Raw genomic sequence first — 18,439 nt, forward strand, 5'->3', positions numbered from 1 at the left:
ATATTCTCCACTAAACTTACCCACTTTTTTCAATCAAGCCCTAGAACCGTTTCGGGATTGTGATCAGGTTCACCGACCGCCATTGACTTGGCTTCGTCGTATCGATATGAAGTTTGTTCAGTCTATATGTTCGAATTTTGAAACTTCGTTTTCTTAACATAAAAGAAAACGTTCATCATGGTTGATAGGTCTATACTGTTGAATGGGGAAGAGGGGAATTGTCAAAATTGATCGTTTTTGTGGTTTGAGATAAGGGTCACCCAACCATAGTGCACAACACAATGACTCGACCTTGTTCAAATTCTTAAATCGTCCCTCAAAACCAAACAATTATTAAGGTTGATAGTTCTATACCGTTGAAGGTAGACAGGTAGACGGATAAATTGTTAAAATAGATCATTTTTTGTGACTTATGGGTTTAGAGGTATTAAATTTCCAAATTTATATCCTACCATTATTAAGAGCCAAGTTGAGATAATGATCGCTATAGCCACAACCACAACCAATGCACTAACTCGACCTCTTCGTTTTGATCTGAAATCTCTCCAACTAATATGTTCAAATTCTTAAACTCCGTTTCCTTCCCTCAAAAGCAACCACTCATGAGAATGAGACTACTCCCATTTCTTCATGCATAATAAAGATCTAAAAAAGTTACCCTTTTGCTTTAATAATTCACCAATTTGTCAATATCTGCTCTTTGCAATCAAGTTCGGGTCGACTCGAGCATAGTTACATGGCACCTGACGGGTATCTCTTTGTTTAGAGCCAGAGGTTCAAATTCACATACTCTGTACCGATAAGTAAAAGCTACCCTATGTGTCTGGTAGCTTTATTGCCCATCAACCATGCATTTCCAATAAAAACGAGTACGAGCCCACAAACGATGGATGTATTGGCGTTTTTTCCATTGTACCATTATGTAGAAAGCATCTAAACCTCTTTCAACAATAAATTCACCAAGTAAATTAATTATCTTTTCTAAAGCTAACCGATAGTTTCACATCATCTTTGTTCAATTACTTTTGTACATGATTGAGGACAGTGGCCCCAAGATTTTGTACTCACATTACTTTTTGCCTTGCTTCTAACATAAAACTACTACAAAGCTTTTTAAAGTAATTAGCTTCTCCCAAGAAAGATCTATCTTGATGATGGTCTTTTAATTGGCTTGTGTTTTGTTCTTCTTATAGGTGAAATTTAAAGCTATATTGGACCCACTAACTCAATAAGGCCTCTAAGAAAAACCGAGCTGAGGAGCTACGAACAAAGCACATGAGACAAACAATCTATTGAACTCGATCTTATCTGAGTCGAGGTATACGTTGCCCATTTCCTAAACTTCTACTTGTTACAACTCAAACCCACCGTTAACAAATATTATCCTCTTTGAGTTTTCCCTTTTCGAGCTTCCCTTCAAAGTTTTTAAACGTGTTTGCTGTGGTGAGGTTTCCACACTCTTATAAACAATGTTTCGTTCTCCTCTCCAACTGATATGAGATCTCACAATCCATTCCTTTCGAGCCCTAGTGTCCCTGCTGACACTCGTTTCTCTCTCTAATCTATGTGGGATCTCACACTGCTATCAATATCTACACGATCTTTACCATGATCACGTGACATTCTATCCACACATTTGATACGTAATTATTGAAGTAAAAAGTTAGGTTGGCGAAGGTTTACATGTGTGAGTTTGGGTGTGGCTGTGTGTGTGTATGGGCATGCGTGCCAGCCACCCCAACGCCCACTAGCTGAAGTAGGCAGTCAAAAGCAAGATGTCCAAAAGTCTCTTCGTTAATTATTGCTACTCTTTTTGTTTGTGTGGCTACCCCACACCATCCCTCCTCCTTTATTTACTTACCTCTTCACCTCTCAGGACACCCAAATCCCATTGAATATCCCTTCCCTCTGTTCTTCCCTGCTAATTAAATGTCTCGAGAAGACGTGAAATCCCCCAAACACTGCGCCAATAAGCAACAATTGAAGCTCGACAAGCACTACAAGAAGCTGTTCCTCGCAGCATCAGCAACCTTATCCACAATTTCGCTGCTCATCCTCCTCCTCTGGCTCATCCTCCGCCCATCCAAGCCAGAGTTCGACCTGCGTCAGGCGGATGTCTACCAGCTCAACCTCATAGACCTTCACCTCCTCAACTCCTCCATTCAGCTCACCCTCTCATCCAAAAACCCAAATCAAAAAATGGGTATCTTCTACGACCAGCTCCAAGTATACGCCGCTTACAAAGGGCAACAGATAACCATGGGCACCTCCCTCCCAGGCTTTTACCAGGGGCAAGAAGAAAGCAATTTGTTGACGGCTTTCTTGGCCGGCAGCAGCGTGCCGGTGGCGCCGTCGTTTGGGTATGAAGTAGGGCGTGATCAAAGCGCTGGGCGGTTCGTGCTCAAAATCAAAGCCATGGGGCGGCTGCGATGGAAGCTGGGGAGCTGGGTTTCTGGGCGCTACCGATTTAATGTGGATTGTGTCGCGGTGATGCCTTTTGGGCCTACGCTCCCGACGGCTCCCCTCACTTTGACCCAACCCACTCGCTGCTCCACAACGCTTTGAGTTCATCATAATCCCTCCTTGTTCTTCCCCTAATTGCATTGCTTTTATGCTATGTTATGGACTTTGTTACCAATAGCTTGCTCTGTATATTACTTAGAAATTGAAATACATTTGTAGTCAGTCGATTATACGAGCACTAATACACTAAATTCTACTATTTCGTTAGGCGTGCTTGGTCTCGAGTAATCTTAAACGGAAAGTATATAGTTAAGCGAGCTTGGATACGAGTAATCTTAAACGGAATATTTTCTTGGATCTAATTTTAAAGATCGAAGAGCTCGATTCTTTCATCAACTCGATTTAGGATAACCAAGCGACCGACCGAACAACTCGGTTTCTAGGTTTGAGAAAAGGTAATGGGTTGGTGGGTACCATGGATTTGAGAAAGTAAGACAGCTTTTTTTCAAATTTCAAAAAGGTTGGAGAAATTTATGGTGAATAAAATGACTAATATTTGATTTTAAATTAGCTATAATAGAAAATTATTTTATTTTTCCATTACCTATACCTAAAAAATAAATACATTTACAATTTAATACTAAAATAATATTTAATATCTAATTTATTATAAGATAGTTATATAAAATTTTATATGATTTAAATAACAATTGTTACAAAACTTTTAGTTAAAAAAAATAATAATAAAACAATATAATTAATTTTTTTTGAAATAATATTAAAAAATAGAAGTTTTTTTTGGAAAACTTATTTAACAAAATATTTTAGATAAATTATTAATTTAAGATTCTTCCTAATAGATTTAGTGGAAAATATTCTTTTTTTATTCTATTATTTTTCTTTTATATTTTATAATTTTCACATTTTTAATTCAACGAAAGAGGAAGCAAAAAATTAATTGAAAATATTGTTTTAGATCTCTTTATTATTACAATTTTGAAACAATGTTACCAAATTAAACTGAGTTTAATTCAATTAGGAATTTTTTTTGGGTTCGGTTCGTTAATTTTTTAAAAATTTTAAAAAATTCGATTCGATTTTCGACGTTGGTTGGAGAGAGAAACGAAACATTATAAGAGTGTGGAAACCTTTCGCTACAGACATGTTTTAAAACGTTAATGAAAAGCTCAAAAAAGATAATATTTGTTAGCGGTGAGTTTGGAACTGAGCTCTCACATCTTCATATATATATATATATATATATATATATTTTGAAATATTTAATGAAAATGGGCCATAAATGGGCTGGAAATGGGCCATAAATGGGCTGAAAAGAGGTGCGCTCAGAATTAGCCCAATATTGATTGGAGATTAGGAACCCTGAAAGGCGATTATAGGTAACGCTATTTATACGATTACCGGAGCTTCTTCTCCTCGTAGTCTCTATTTGTTTCTCATGCCATTTCCTACTTCCGCCTTTTCAACTTATCTATTCATTAAGAACAATGCCGTCTGCTCCCGTCGCCGACTCCACCGAGCCTGAGAAGGAGGCCGTCCAAATCTCGTCGTCTGCAGCCGAATTAGAGAAGAAGCTTCAGGTTCTCCAATTCTTATCCTTGGATTCTGTTTTTTCTCTTACTCGGTTCGTGTTTTTCTAAATGCATTTTTGCAGTTCGATGACAAACCGGTTGTTGAAGACGTTGAGGATGACGACGATGACGATGACGACGACGATGATGATGACGGAAAGGAGAACGGGGCTCTTGGTGAGTTACTTTCTTCTCGTCTTTTATCTTTCTTACGTTCTTTTTCCCCGAGTCTGATTCCCTGGATTATGAAATTAGTTATGAAATACAATGCAATTCTGCCGTTTTTCAAATTTTTGTCTGAGAAAAAGAAATGCAGATGGATGAATGGATGGAGCCTAATCTTCAAATTCTTTCTCCTAATCTTCAAATTCTTTCTGCCTCTTCATATTTTCTGCTACTAAACGTATTTTGAAACCTGAATTTTCTTTTTATGTTAAATTAGGTTTCTGTGATTAACTGAGATGTAGATTGTTTTGGTTTTCATTATAAGCATTGTAACCTCGTCTCTTTGGTGCCAAATTTCTGTTTTATAATTGGACATTGTCTATAACATTTACATGATACCATTTATAGTTTGAATAGATACTTGACATGGATACTTTTTCTGTTAGTAACTACGTTCGTAATCTCTGCTTCAACCTTCCTTGACGATTTAAACGATGGTGTTAGTACTTATGGATCATCCAAGTCCAAGTTGTATAGAGTTTGTTGTTTTGGACTGCTAGTTTCAGATTTCAGGTTCCAGATAATGGAATGTAATTTCTGGGAGGTTGAATCAATTTTGTTTGTTTGTTTGTTTGTATTAGATGGAGGTTCAAATGAGAGTTCAAAGCAGAGCAGGAGTGAAAAGAAGAGTCGCAAGGCGATGCTGAAGCTGGGTATGAAACCAGTTACTGGTGTTAGCAGAGTCACCATTAAAAGAACCAAGAACGTAAGCTTAAGCTTGAATCTCCATCACCCCATGTGTTGGTCCATTTGTTTCTGGGTTACAAACTAATTTCCATGGCTTTCACATTCAGATATTGTTTTTCATATCAAAACCCGATGTGTTCAAAAGTCCAAACTCTGAGACGTATGTGATATTTGGAGAGGCAAAGATAGAGGATTTGAGTTCTCAGTTGCAGACACAAGCTGCCCAGCAATTCAAGATGCCAGACATGGGACAGGTGATGGGAGGAAAATCAGAGATTTCTGGCAGTAGTGCAGCTGGAGCGTTGGTTGAAGAGGAAGAGGAAGAGATTGATGAATCTGGGGTGGAGGACAGGGACATTGATTTGGTAATGACACAGGCTGGGGTGTCCAGAACCAAGGCCGTCAAGGCCCTCAAGACCCACGACGGGGATATTGTCAGTGCCATAATGGAGCTCACAACTTGAGTTGAGTAGTCTCTCCAATCCGCTCTCTTCCTTTGCTTTGGTGATTCATGAGTTCTTAATTTTCTTGCTACCTTTCTAGTTGGACTATGAGTTCAAGTTTTTGTACGTTTTTTCTGGTTGCCTTTTGCTTTAATTCTTCAAATTCCATTCATTGAGACTGCTTCATGTTTGACTTGTTTTCGTTGTTAGACCAATTGGATCGTTTTTTTCTTTCTTATTGTTCTTTTATGCAGAGGGGTATGCCAATTTAATCCCATTATTGAACAAAGCTACCTCAATTTAATGGCAAAAAAACGTTTGGCAATTCCAAGGAGGAAAATCTTTACCAGCGGTACTGTTTATTCTGTGCCTAGACAGGGGTGGATTGTGAGATTCTCTAAAGGGGTTGTGAGATTCTCTAAAGGGGTGGTCCGTTAATTTAGAGATTTGAATGAAACAGATTCTCTAAAGGGGTGGTCTGTTAATTTAGAGATTTCAATGAAACATTTTTTTACCAAGAAGAGTTATTCTTTACAAATGTGTGAAAATTCTCCCTAAAAACCTAATTTTAAAATTGTGAGACATATTTTTTATATGTTTCACATTTGTTTTGATATTTCAAATATGTTTGAGGGTTTTTTCTAGAAGACAAATAATATTATTGAACTTCCCGAAAAAAATTATATCATAAACGTTATATTTGAAAATTTTAATATATTTAAAAAAAAAAAGTATATATTGGACTAAGTTGTTACTTAAAAAGTTATCGGACAATTTTTTTTTTTTGACGTTATATATATATATATATATATATATATATTATTGAGAAGGTAATTTCTTACTTTCCTCTCGAATAAAAAATAACCTTTTTGACATTTTGTGTGAATATATCACATACTACATATACATACATATACACATATACGTACATATGTATATATATATATATATACACATACATGTATAAATATATAATATTAAATTAGGGCAGGCTTGGGATTCTAAAGCTGAATAAGAACAAAAGTAATACATATTTGTTATCCATCCACCGCTCTCTGGATCCGGCTCGAAGCCTCAATTTTCTGCGGAACTAAACTGTCGCCGGACGATAGAGGAGGCAACGGAGAAGAAATTAAGGCTCCAATTGGCTTATCATAGATGGAGCAGGGGAAGCAGGGAGTGGTAGTTAAATTGAGCCCTCCACAGAACCCATTGGAGCAGGTTCAGGCTCGTTTCAAGGAACTTGAAAATGGGTTCAGAACATGGTTGGCCAAGCAGTCTCTCCCCGTTGAGGCCGCTGTTGTCACCGCCACCAGCGCCGCACAGGGCGCTGCTATTGGTGGCTTTATGGGCGTTCTCACCAACGACGTTTCTTCGTCTCTGCCCACTCCTCAAGCCGGCCTCAACCCTCAAGCCATGGCCTCTTTCAAGCAGGCTCAGGTCCTATTTTGGTTCCCCCTATTCGTTGTTTGATTTTATAATTTTTTCCTGATTGAAATGTGAGAACTGTCTTATTTGTTGAAATTCTGTAGTTTTATGAACAAATGTGGAATTTGGGGGAGCTGATTCTTGTAGTTTTCTTATGAATTGCAGGCTCTTGCTGGAGGTCCCTTGGTGCAAGCTCGCAACTTCGCCGTGATGACCGGTGTTAATGCAGGCATATCTTCTGTTATGAAGAGATTGAGAGGCAAGGAGGATGTTCAGTCAAGGTAAGGTTTTACGAAGTCTCCGCGTTTCCTTTTCCTTGTTGATTATTTACAAGGGTGTGGAAACCTCTCTCTAGCAAACATGTTTTAGAAATCTTGAGGGGAAGCACAAAGAGAACAATATCTCTAGTGGTGAGCTTGGGCTGTTAGAAATGGTATTAGGGGCAGACACTGGGCGATGTGCTAGCATGGAGGTTGAGCCCAAAAGGGAGTGGACAAGGACGCTGGGCCCCGAAGGGGATGGGTTAGGGTGTCCAACATTGATTGGAGAAGGGAATAAGTGCTTGCAAGAACGCTGGACTTGAAGGAGGTGGATTGTGAGATCCTACATCGGTTGGGGAGGAGAACGAAACATTCTTTATATGGGTGTGGAAATCTCTCCATAGCAGATGCGTTTTAAGAACCTTGAGGGGAAACCCAAAAGGGAAAGCCGAAAGAGAACAATATCTACTAGCGGTGAACTTGGGCTGTTATAAGTGGTATTAGAGATAGACACCGGACGATGAGCCAGCGAGGAGGCTGAACCCCAAAGGGGGTGGACACGAGGTGGTGTGCCAGCAAGGACACTCCCTCATATTTCAACTCATTTTCTTTGTGTTAAAGATTCAGATTTGACATTTGAGAATGGGTTGGGAGAGTTTCATTTGGTGAGTTGATTATGGTTTCTAGACTCTTGGATCTCAAGGGTTTTTAAAATCTTAATAGCGAGTTTGAAGGCTTGGATCGTGTTGTTTGGGATTATTGGTGTAACGACCTATGCCCTGGATTTGGAATTTGGGCACTTGATAGCCTCGACATTTCCTTGCATTCCCTACGACGTGGTCATGTTACTTCTCGCTTCTAAGAGTGAAGATGCTCCCTACAGACCAACATGAGTCCTTCCAAAATCCTTTATCCTCACTAATATGCACCCAACATAGAATTTCTCCAAGCAAAACACACTTAACCATAGAGTTCCTATGATAGAGCTACAAAAAAGGAAGGTGCACCATGTTGGTATAGATAGTAATGTTCATTTCCTTTAGGCCTTTTTTAGTCCTTCTATCCTCAGGATTCCTCTCGTTCGGATTTGGTTTCAGTTCATTCATGTACCCCTCTTTTACTCAAATGTCACATGCCCACCAGCTTTCACCTTGGTTCGTCCCCGAACCACATCTTACAGGGAGAGGTATCGCTTTGATACCATTTGTAACGACCCATGCCCAAGATTCATATCAAGATTTGAAATCCAGATTTGACACTTGATGACCCCGGCATTTTCCTACGACATGGTTATGGTACTTCCCACTTTTAAGAGAGAAGACTATCCCCTTGTGCTTAGGCTGACTTTCTTGTTACCTTTTGGGGTCTGTGATTTGAAATAAACAACAGTGTTTAGGGATGCGGAGAGGTGCTGGGCGTAGGTTCGGTCATAACTGAAGCCTAACGCCTCTGTTTGGGCGTCAGTCTCGAAGGATCTTTATGGTTACCCATTCGGTTTCATCACGTGGAATTGGAGCCATTTTTTGTATAGCTAGTTTCTTGCCTCCTTCTATTAGTAGCCTATAATATCAGAAGGGCATAGTTCTTGTAGCCAACTAGTTTTAGTTTGTTTCCATGTTGCATATAGTAACCTCTTAGCTCTATTTAGACTGCTCGTTTGTTTCCTGAACTCGACCAATACGATTTTACTTGCTATTCCAGCATGGTGGCTGCTTTTGGATCTGGGGCCATGTTTTCGTTGGTGAGCGGAATGGGAGGCCCGAATCAGGTGGCAAACGCCGTCACCTCGGGTCTTTTTTTCTCGCTCGTTCAAGGTGGACTCTTCAAGGTATGCATCAATAACAACTGTTCTATTATTCTGATAAATTTCAAGCGTTTCAAGCTCGTCCTCGGCTGTTCCTTTGTTCTTATACCAAAATTTGGAACTTGTTTTAAGAATCAATGGTGTTTTGCAGTTAGGCGAAAAGTATTCTAAGCCACCTGCGGAAGACGTGTTCTACGCTAAAACACGAAGCATGTTGAGTAACCTTGGCCTTGCTAGCTATGAGAAGAATTTCAAGAAAGGCTTATTGACTGATAGCACATTGCCTCTGCTCACTGATAGGCATGTATATTGAATTCATGTTTTCATACTTATGGTTATAATCAATGCATTGGCTAAGTATGTATACCCTTCTGCTTTGACGTGTGCCAGTGCGCTTAGAGACGTTAAGATCCCCCCGGGACCGAGGCTTTTGATTCTCGATCACATCCAGAGGTTTTAATCGAGCTCTATAGCAAAGTTCTTGTTGCTTCCATTGTTGTATGTCGTCTCGTTTATGGCTAACTTTTGATTTCAGGAACGCCGAGCTACGAGAGAGATGAAGCGGGTTGAGTGAGCAGCTTGTCCCAAGAACTCTTTGTAGGTGAACTTGAGGAGGTAGGGAAGTGGTTAGTTCATCTTGAATAGGAAGAATATGTTCGATAAATAGGACGTTTTTGTCGTTTGAATTTGCACCAAATGCACCTTTTGATTTGATTGTTGTGGATGACTGAACCATGGCTTTGTTTATGAATGAATGATGGAACAACTTGGTTTGGTTGGCATATTGACGAAAAATTTGTATTGTTAAAGATCACGTTGTGCCTACAAGACAAAGAGAGAGGTGAATGTGGGTGTGGTGCTAAACCACCATAACTCCGACATCGACTCCGACATCGACTGAGATTTGTCATATTGGCCGACCTTCAAGGGGTCAAGAGGTCCGTCATTTAAACTTCTGTTGGTTGGGACTCATCTTTGGTCAGGACTCGTGGTGGTTGACACTATCAAGTTCGATTAATCTTTGGATTTGTTTTTCAGTCTTTTTGTCAATATCAAGGGTCTCATCTTTGGTTAATACTCGTGGTGGTTGGCACTATCGAGTTCGACTAACCTTTGGATTTGTTTCTCGGTCTTTAAAATTTTACTTTAGATGGGTTCTCGACCCAATCAATAGTCTCACTTCCAACAAGTGCAAAGATCCAATCATCTCACTTCCATGTTTTCGTCCATTTTGCTTCCATTTTTCAACCCATAATGGGATTTCGTTCATTTTGCTTCCATTTTTCAACTCATAATGGGAATCAAATTTATGGTGTTAGTTTTCTTTTCGTCTACGCCACGGTTGAGACTCATCGACCCAAAAAATGAAGAAAAAGAGTGACAAAAAATGGATGAACTATGGATTTAAAGATTTATGAGAACTATTTTTTGAACCTTTTGGAATTCATTTTTAATTAATTTTACTTTTAATAACAATTTTGAAATTGAATTACCTTACAAATGTAATATTTATGAAATTAATACTCGTTTTAACCCATTTACATGAAATTAATACATATCATATAATTACATTAATTGAAAGCTTAAACAATGTCACAAGTTTAAGTGATTTCAAGAATTATAAACAGATTAATTCGATTGAAATTTGAGCTTTTAGCTTATTTGAAATTCATCCAAATTTAAAAATGACCAATTCTTATTCAAGGAGGAAGAACAGAAATTTCTGGATTTACAAGCCAAGCAGCGGATCAAACCACATACATATCTCTACTAAAATTGGCGCTTCAATAAAACATCAAGCCAAAAATATATATATATATATATATATCTCGATGATCAAAATCAATCACTGCTTCGAAGACGCAAATCTAGACAGAGGCAGATTGGAGTTGCGGTTGTTGCAGTCGGATCTGCAGCAGTTTCTGAGCCTGCGAGAGCTGGTTCATCAACGCCGCGATTTGGTGGTGGTAATCGCGGGCCTGCGTGAGCGCCTCCGCCTCGAGTTCTCCGAGTTGAGAGGACAGCCTCTCTTCGGCCTCCTCGGCGACCTTGAGCCTCTCGCAGGCTCTTTGTAGCTGCTGCCGCATCACCTGCTCTCTTTCGCGGCTCGCCTGAAGCTCCTTCTCGAGCTCCTCGTTCCTCCGCCTGATGGCGAGATCGGATCCGTCGTCTTGCTTGAACGTTTTCAGAATCCCCATTGTGGCCCGAAATGGCTCTGGGTTTTCTGGAGTGGTGCGATTTGGGGTCCGTCTGCTGGTGCTCTTAAAGGCGATCAATGGGGCGTCCAGGTTCAATGAATCCGCTCCATTTCTTGCCCGAATTTTCCCAGCCTCTCTTCTTTTTTTCTGTTTTGACATTATCTGGTTGTATTATTCATTACCTATATGCTTCGCTCATTGGAGTCGTTTTCTCCACTTTACAAGATTCGGCATATTCTACTTTCAAAAATGGTTAATAAATCAAACCAATGACACCGACGCCACGCCACTACGCACGCCAATTGCCTCACCATTACTTCAATTATATATTTTTTCTTTTAAATTTTGTCCTACTTACAAAAATATCTCATAAATTTTTGTAATTTTTTATTACGTTTATGATTTTTTTTACTTTAAAAGTTTCAAAAATAAATTTATAATTTTAAAAATTTAAGAACTAATCGAGAATTGATGTGTATTTGAATCATAAGGGCTAGTAATCGACGATATGCTCATGTTGGTGACGTTATTGTTGCTGCAATCAAGAAAGTCGTCCCAAATATACCTCTGGAAAGATCAAAAGTGATTAAAGCTATAATTGTATGTACTTGTAAAGAACTCAAACGAGGAAATGGTAATATGATATGATGACAATGCTACCGTTGTTATTGATCAAGGAAATCCAAAAAGAACTCGAATTTTTGGTGCAATTGCCCGAGAATTGAGACAGTTAAATTTCATGTTAAAATTTCAGGAACTAAACCAATACAAATGCTATATTTCAAGAGCTTTATTTTTTATTTAACTTTATAATATTTACCGATCATTGGGAAAAAAAAAATGAAAACTTTTTACTAACTATTATATATAGTTACTGTTTTTAGAATTTATAGTGTTTATGAGATGAAACGGAGATTTTCACATTGCACAATCAAAGAAGTTGTGTCTACGCTCTAGATGCCCACATCAGTATCAACCTGCACCACATCAGTGTGAGATTCCATTTGAAGATTAACACCTTAGCTAACTAGAGCTCACCTCAAATAAAGCATCAACAAGTACATCAATAACTAAACATTTCGGAACCACGAGAAGGACTAACCATATAAGAGGTGTGAAAAAAGACTCGTGCCTCGTTCCCCTAGGGAGAAGACTATCACCCTCAAAAGAGGCGGAGGCGAAATGATACCATGTTAAATCACCACTAAACCTATTGGATACAATTTATTACATCAATGCGACTCAAAATCTAAATCCAAACATGCATGGCAAATAAACTTCCAAAACTTAGACCCTAAACACACAATTCCTAAACTCAAAACATTAAATTGGCAACAAAGGTTTTATAACCTAACCAAGACACTTTCATATTGGTTATGAAAATATTTAGATGCAGGAAGAAATAAGAATATCATTCAGATGGCAGCTTAAAAAACAAGCATGGAATGACTTTGAACCAAACTGGATGCTTGCCAAACTCAAGGCGAACCTCTGTTCATTAAGAGTTGATGAACAAATGAAGATTAGAGATTAGTGGAATAGCACCAATGTCCCCAATGGAACTCCAGTGATCCTTCTTCAACAAACAAAGCCAGAACGATAGTAAAGAGATCCTCCTCAACAGAAAAATGAGGAAAAACCCTCCACCCTTTTGCCACTTCTGTTTGGATACTCCGACCTCTCCTCCAATCTCTTTACCTACCCTACCCTACCCTACCCTACCCTACCCTACCTACTAATTCTTATTCACATTTCCTGTCAGTCCTGTAAGCATTCGCCCTGTCACCTCTTGTTTCTCAGCAGTTGGTTAACTCCTTCCAGGATTTTCATTTTGCTACTACAGCAGCTTATTTCCATTGTGTTCTCCATCTTATTCCCACTTGGATAGGAGCAAGTCCTGATACCAATTAATATTATAATTAATATTGAGATATATATATATATGTACATAAATACATCCATACATACGAATATTATACAAATGATTATTGATATAGTAAGAGTGATATGTAATGTATCATGTTGAAATAAGCAAGGAAGAATACTTCTTATATAATTCTTAACTAACTCCCTTAAATGGCCCACCTATTATTCCCTTTCAAAATATGCTCATCTCCAATGTCACTATGCACGCTACGCACTCTTGCCTTTTTTTCTAAGGTATGTAGACTTTTTCCTAAAATATTGAACAAGATGAGGCGCACTGAGTTCGATTCAAATATGGCAACAGGTTATTCTGTTAAATTAATTGTAGATCCTCCCAATAGTATTGCTCAAGTTGATAAGGTAACATCTAGGCTGTTGTTAGTATCTTGCTACTATAATTGTTTGAAAGATAAACAAAAATGGTGTTGAAAAACAGAACAAAATGCACAGGTCATTCGAGAGATAACTAACTTCACTACTACATCACTACTATTCCCTCCCCTGCATATTAGGGATAACTAGCTTCTCATTTCCTTCTTACCCCTACTAGCATATACATCAGTGATATTCCCCATTTTAACTATAACGACCCAGATCCACCGCTAACAGATATTGTCCTCTTTGGGCTTTCCCTTTCGGGCTTCCCCTCAAGGCTTTAAAACGCGTCTACTAGGGGAAGGTTTCCACACCCTTATAAATGGTGATTTTTTCTCCTCCCCAACCAATGTGGGACTTCACAATCCACCCCCCTTCGAGGCCCGGCGTCCTCGCTGGCACTCTTTCCTTCCTCCAATCGATGTAGAACCACCCTCAAATCCACCCCCCTTTGGGGCCCAGCGTCCTTATTGGCACACCGCCTTGTGTCTGCCCCTCCCCCCCCCCTCGGGGAACAGCGAGAAGGCTGGCACATCGTCCGGTGTCTGGCTCTGATACCATTTGTAACGACCCAGATCCACCGCTAATAGATATTGTCCTCTTTGGGCTTTCCCTTTTGGGCTTCCCCTCAAGACTTTTAAAACGCGTCTACTAGGAGAAGGTTTCCACACCCTTATAAATGGTGATTTGTTCTCCTCCCCAACCAATGTGGGACATCACATTAACCTTCTTCCGAGTATACACAACAGTTGAGGGGTCTATCATTCGCCCATATGCATTAGATATGTAAAGGTAACACACAAGGTGAGTGAGGAAGTTGTTCCCCTTAGTTACTTCTGTTTCTATTGGTTGGATAGGCAATAAGGAGTTGGATGTTAGCCATGGTTATAGAGGTTTGTATTTGATGCATTGAGAGCGGATGGGAAGGGCGGCAGAATACAAGCTGTATTTGGAGAGCAACTTCTCGAATTATCTAAAAGTGTTTGTAATTCATAGTGATCAGAAATGAAATAGGAATTGAAGCAGGCCTTATGTAAGTAACTAACAATATCTAACACCCTTCTTTATCTACATCTTTATGAGTTAATAGATTTTTCCTTTAACAAATAATAATACTAAATTTCAAAATATTAAGGGTATGTTCATTACAGGAAAGCTAATGAGCATAAATAAACATATATCCCAACCCTTGAGACACCATCCTTTCTAGAGAAGGAAAATCCTAGACATGGTCAAAATTTTCTAAGCTGTATCTACAAACGATGAAAATTCATTCAAAACCAATGCAATTGGAAATTCGTAGCAACCTACTATGCTCAATAATAAACAAAAACCACAGTTACAGGTTACCGTCAGCTGACGAACACATGGAAGAAAATCCTCAGCAGTAAAAAGATCGACATGAGTGTTCCTCCCATCAGAAAAGCTCGAAGAACTTTTTCCTTGTTTCTCGGGCTCATTGAGGTGAGCTGGAAAATAATTATCTCCAAAATAGATTCACCATCCAAATAATATACCTACAAAAATACACAACTAGTAGTAATCATAAAAGAGTTCAATAATTTACTTCATCTTTGCTCATCGTAGTAATTATTTTGTATGCGCTTTAATTAATGATTCAGCTCTAAAATCAAATGCACCAGAATTAACCGATTGACATGAATGCTACTGGAATAGAATTATGAATAGTATTAGAGTATCATGAGTAAATGAGTAATTAGTTAAGGAGGTTGTCAAGGTAATTTTTATAAATATGGTGGGTAGGAAAGGATTAAAGGTAGGCATTGATCTAGTTGGTTTAGGCTTGAGGTATCTAAAATTGATCCTCAAAGTGGATATCACCAAATCTGTTCAGGGCCGGGAGAAGGGTGCAAGGTCGACTTTAAAACTAATGAGAAATTGTTTGAGTGGCTTGTAATGCCATTGAAACTTACTTAGTTATGCCCCTAGTACATGCATGTGCCTTATGAACAAAGGTTTACATACCTTTTTTGGAAAATTTGTGGTTGTATATTTCATGATATCTTGGCGTTTAACACAAGTCTAGAACACATTATTCACTTGAAGCATGTTCTCTCCACTCTTAAAGCCAACTCCTTATGTATTAACTTGCAAAGCTGTATTCTTGGAGTGTCAAACCTGTCTTTTTAGATTTTATAATATGTGAACTAGCAAAGAAGTTGACCATCATGAATGGCCAATACTTTCAAATGTCAAGGAATTAAAAGTTTCCAGGGGCTTGCATCCTTTCACATGAAGTTCATTCAAAATTTCAGCACCATAGTATCACCTTTAACCGAATGTCTAAAGAAAAAGGGTTTCATTAGGACAAAGATCAACAAGACAGTTTTGAGACCCTAAAACAAAGGTTAGCTTCAGCATCTATTTTTAGCATTACCTAGAACAAGTTTTTTTCTTTCCATGTAGGGGGAATCGATGTAGTTTGGTTTGATTATTCTCTCTTGGTAATCTAGCTTAGATATTTAATTTTACTTGATTTATAGTTAGGTGGTTAGTTGATTACTTTGGTTAATATGAATAACCACCCTTGTAATTAAAGTTCATTATCTCACGATCTAGGGGTCCACCTTTATACAGCTTTTTGAAAGATCAATAAAAATGCTGCAATAAGGCTTTCGGCTCTACCACCATTACTTAATTAGCAATACGTAAAAATTCCAAAATTCATAACTGCAGATATACTTACAAAAATCCTGCGCTGCACAAGACTAGAAGACCTAGACTAAACCCTAAATTTTATTTGATGTTATCCCCATGAAGTAAATCTGAAAACAATTTGCAAAATGGAGCATTAAAACATACCGGCAAACTGTTGAGAAGAGCAAGTGCAAGAGAGGCGTGAAATAAGCACAAGAAGATTCTTTCCAGTACATCTGGAAGATATCTAGCATAATGAAAATCCAATCTTGGCCGGTACATTGTCAGCTGAATAGAGTGCGCCATTGAAACCACGTCACCAACAAAAATGAAAGTTCCACTACAATTCGAACTTGGGAGTGGATTTTCTCTGGAATAGAAACAGTCTGAAGAATGGGGGTTCAAATATGTAATCTCGACCCATACCGAACCAGGCATTTGGACTGGACTTAAGCAAGTTTCATCCTGTGGATTAAAAATTTTCAAAAAAAAGGATGATAAGCTAAAGCCATTTCATGGGTCCAATTATTCAGAGTTAGACAGAGAACTTGCAAAATTACATAATGCTCACCAAAGATCAGGTATACCTGTGAACACATACAGGTGCTAGTGCTATCATTGATTATGGCTTTATCCCATCCACTAATGCATTTATTAAGCTTAATAATATCATTGACATTCAAGCAAAATATGCCTTCTTTGCGGTTATAATGGCTATCATCCACATCACCATCAACTAAAACGGTAGAACTAACACAAGGAATAGATGTAAAAGAAGTAAGGTCGCCAAAACAAGTTGACTGATCATGTGAGAACTGAACTTTATTGCTTTCTTTCAACATAAAATTTGGAACGCAGTATCCCTTTCTGCCATTGGCCATTCGGTCATTTTCACCAAGTCTGGAGAGGGTTCCATTTTGAAATGTTGATTCACTTATTTGAGCTGATAGATTGACCCAATCATCCACATTTTGAATGTGCATGCCATCCAATGACAAAATCAGATGGCCATGGGACAAATAACCAGACAATGGTGAAGTAGAAGGAACGTCCAAAACCTATTACAGTTCACAGGAATCAGTCAAGAGGGGAAAAAGAAGGTTAAAATCTTTTCATGTGAATTTATAAAATGCATGTGAATATAAAATATTGAGGTACCATGGGACTTTCGCCATGTATGTAAAGAGGAAACAGAATCAGCGGCAGGCAGAATAACATCAATCCAGAAGCTGCAGAAAGCTAGAGAGATAGTACATTCAGATATATCTCTTATTAAGTAGGAAACTACTGAGCAATTATAGTCAGACCTAGATCCTGAACTAGAATGGGAGACTAAACAAAAAATCAACAGCACACCAGTAACATGATTTGATCTTACAACTGCATTGTGCCAAATACCAGCACAGTAGATACGCAGAGCATTGAAGCATGATGAATCCTGCAGTACATCATGATTGAAAGCCACCAAGGCACCTGGGAAAAGGAGTGCAATAAAAACTGCAACATACTCCAATTTTATGCCCTCACTGCCATTTACGTAAAGTTTCCAAAGTGAGAGGAATGATAATCTAGTCCACTACATTCTGAGATCTAAAATAATAATCATCTAATTTTCCAGGTATTGCTTCCGATTCAAATTACTACATATGATCACCGTTTAACAAATATCAATTGAAAACGTTCAATTATTAGAATTGAGGAGGTAGAAAGAAACATACCTTGCAACAGCAGCAGCATGACCAAATTCATGAAAAGCTACAGATATTAAGGAAGAGATAATTATGTATCCAGCATCAGCAGGGGAAAAATTACAGCTGGAAATCTAGTGCAAAAGAAAAAAATGTAATGAGGAGCAGGTATGGCATGGATAAATTGAAGAATGAGATCCACTTTAAATAATAATGGAACGAAATATTGAAAGGAATTGTATACGAACCAACGGAGGAAGACCAAATAATGAGGAATAGGAAATAGGAAGACTATGAGGCACATCGCTATTGCCAAAAATATGCATGGCTATGGCAAGTTCCAGAAAGAGAACCTGAAAATAAAGAATTAAACATGTTATTAACATGAAGTAATACAAGAAAAGAAAATTACTTCCCTAGAAAAACAACAGTATATAGTGCACTGCATGTCTGTAATGATAGAAATTATTGCAGTAATTGTTTTCCCTTAGTTCGCTAGCCAATTCAGGTGTTAGTTTGTCCATGTAGGAAGTCCATTTCAAATCATATTGTCCATAAAAATAGAGTCCTACGTGGAATTTCTTGTAAGAATCAACTTGGAACTTTTTTTTATATATGTTTATGAAAAGTCATGCCTTCGTTGAGATAAAATGAAAGAACGCATGGGAAATACCAAAAAAAAAAAAAAAAAAAAG

At 38.3% G+C, this 18,439-nt stretch overlaps 5 protein-coding genes across 5 annotated transcripts in view; 3 read left to right on the top strand and 2 right to left on the bottom strand.

Moving 5' to 3' along the window:
- Nucleotides 1-1,551: 1,551 nt before the first annotated feature.
- Nucleotides 1,552-2,728, top strand: LOC111459163 (NDR1/HIN1-like protein 26). The gene has a single exon (XM_023101930.1). The coding sequence runs from the start codon at nt 1,930-1,932 to the stop codon at nt 2,563-2,565; it is 636 nt and encodes a 211-aa protein (XP_022957698.1). The 5' UTR covers nt 1,552-1,929; the 3' UTR covers nt 2,566-2,728.
- Nucleotides 2,729-3,892: 1,164 nt separating this feature from the next.
- LOC111459162 (nascent polypeptide-associated complex subunit alpha-like protein 2) lies at nt 3,893-5,644 on the top strand. The gene is made up of 4 exons (XM_023101929.1): nt 3,893-4,061; nt 4,136-4,229; nt 4,859-4,983; nt 5,072-5,644. The coding sequence occupies exons 1-4, from the start codon at nt 3,969-3,971 to the stop codon at nt 5,426-5,428; spliced, it is 669 nt and encodes a 222-aa protein (XP_022957697.1). The 5' UTR covers nt 3,893-3,968; the 3' UTR covers nt 5,429-5,644.
- A 763-nt stretch (nt 5,645-6,407) lies between these two features.
- Nucleotides 6,408-9,688, top strand: LOC111459161. Its single transcript, XM_023101928.1, has 6 exons — nt 6,408-6,847; nt 7,001-7,116; nt 8,797-8,923; nt 9,051-9,199; nt 9,290-9,352; nt 9,435-9,688. Exons 1-6 carry the CDS (start codon nt 6,566-6,568, stop codon nt 9,457-9,459), a joined length of 762 nt encoding a protein of 253 aa, XP_022957696.1. The 5' UTR covers nt 6,408-6,565; the 3' UTR covers nt 9,460-9,688.
- An 879-nt stretch (nt 9,689-10,567) lies between these two features.
- On the bottom strand, nt 10,568-11,271 carry LOC111459164. Its single transcript, XM_023101931.1, has one exon. It carries the CDS (start codon nt 11,254-11,256, stop codon nt 10,768-10,770), a length of 489 nt encoding a protein of 162 aa, XP_022957699.1. The 5' UTR covers nt 11,257-11,271; the 3' UTR covers nt 10,568-10,767.
- A 1,178-nt stretch (nt 11,272-12,449) lies between these two features.
- The window catches only part of LOC111459160 (membrane-bound transcription factor site-2 protease homolog), an 8,820-nt gene continuing 2,830 nt past the window's right edge, over nt 12,450-18,439 (bottom strand). The window contains exons 3-10 of the mRNA XM_023101926.1: nt 17,993-18,097; nt 17,775-17,878; nt 17,435-17,582; nt 17,215-17,295; nt 16,644-17,114; nt 16,222-16,521; nt 14,749-14,915; nt 12,450-12,994 (exon numbers count right to left, since the gene is read on the bottom strand). Of these exons, the coding sequence (XP_022957694.1) occupies nt 14,751-14,915; nt 16,222-16,521; nt 16,644-17,114; nt 17,215-17,295; nt 17,435-17,582; nt 17,775-17,878; nt 17,993-18,097 (1,374 nt within the window). The 3' untranslated portion in view covers nt 12,450-12,994; nt 14,749-14,750. The remainder of the gene's footprint in view (nt 12,995-14,748; nt 14,916-16,221; nt 16,522-16,643; nt 17,115-17,214; nt 17,296-17,434; nt 17,583-17,774; nt 17,879-17,992; nt 18,098-18,439) is intronic.

The sequence above is a fragment of the Cucurbita moschata genome, unplaced genomic scaffold (genome assembly GCF_002738365.1).
Source record: "Cucurbita moschata cultivar Rifu unplaced genomic scaffold, Cmos_1.0 Cmo_Scf00022, whole genome shotgun sequence".
NCBI lineage: Eukaryota > Viridiplantae > Streptophyta > Magnoliopsida > Cucurbitales > Cucurbitaceae > Cucurbita > Cucurbita moschata.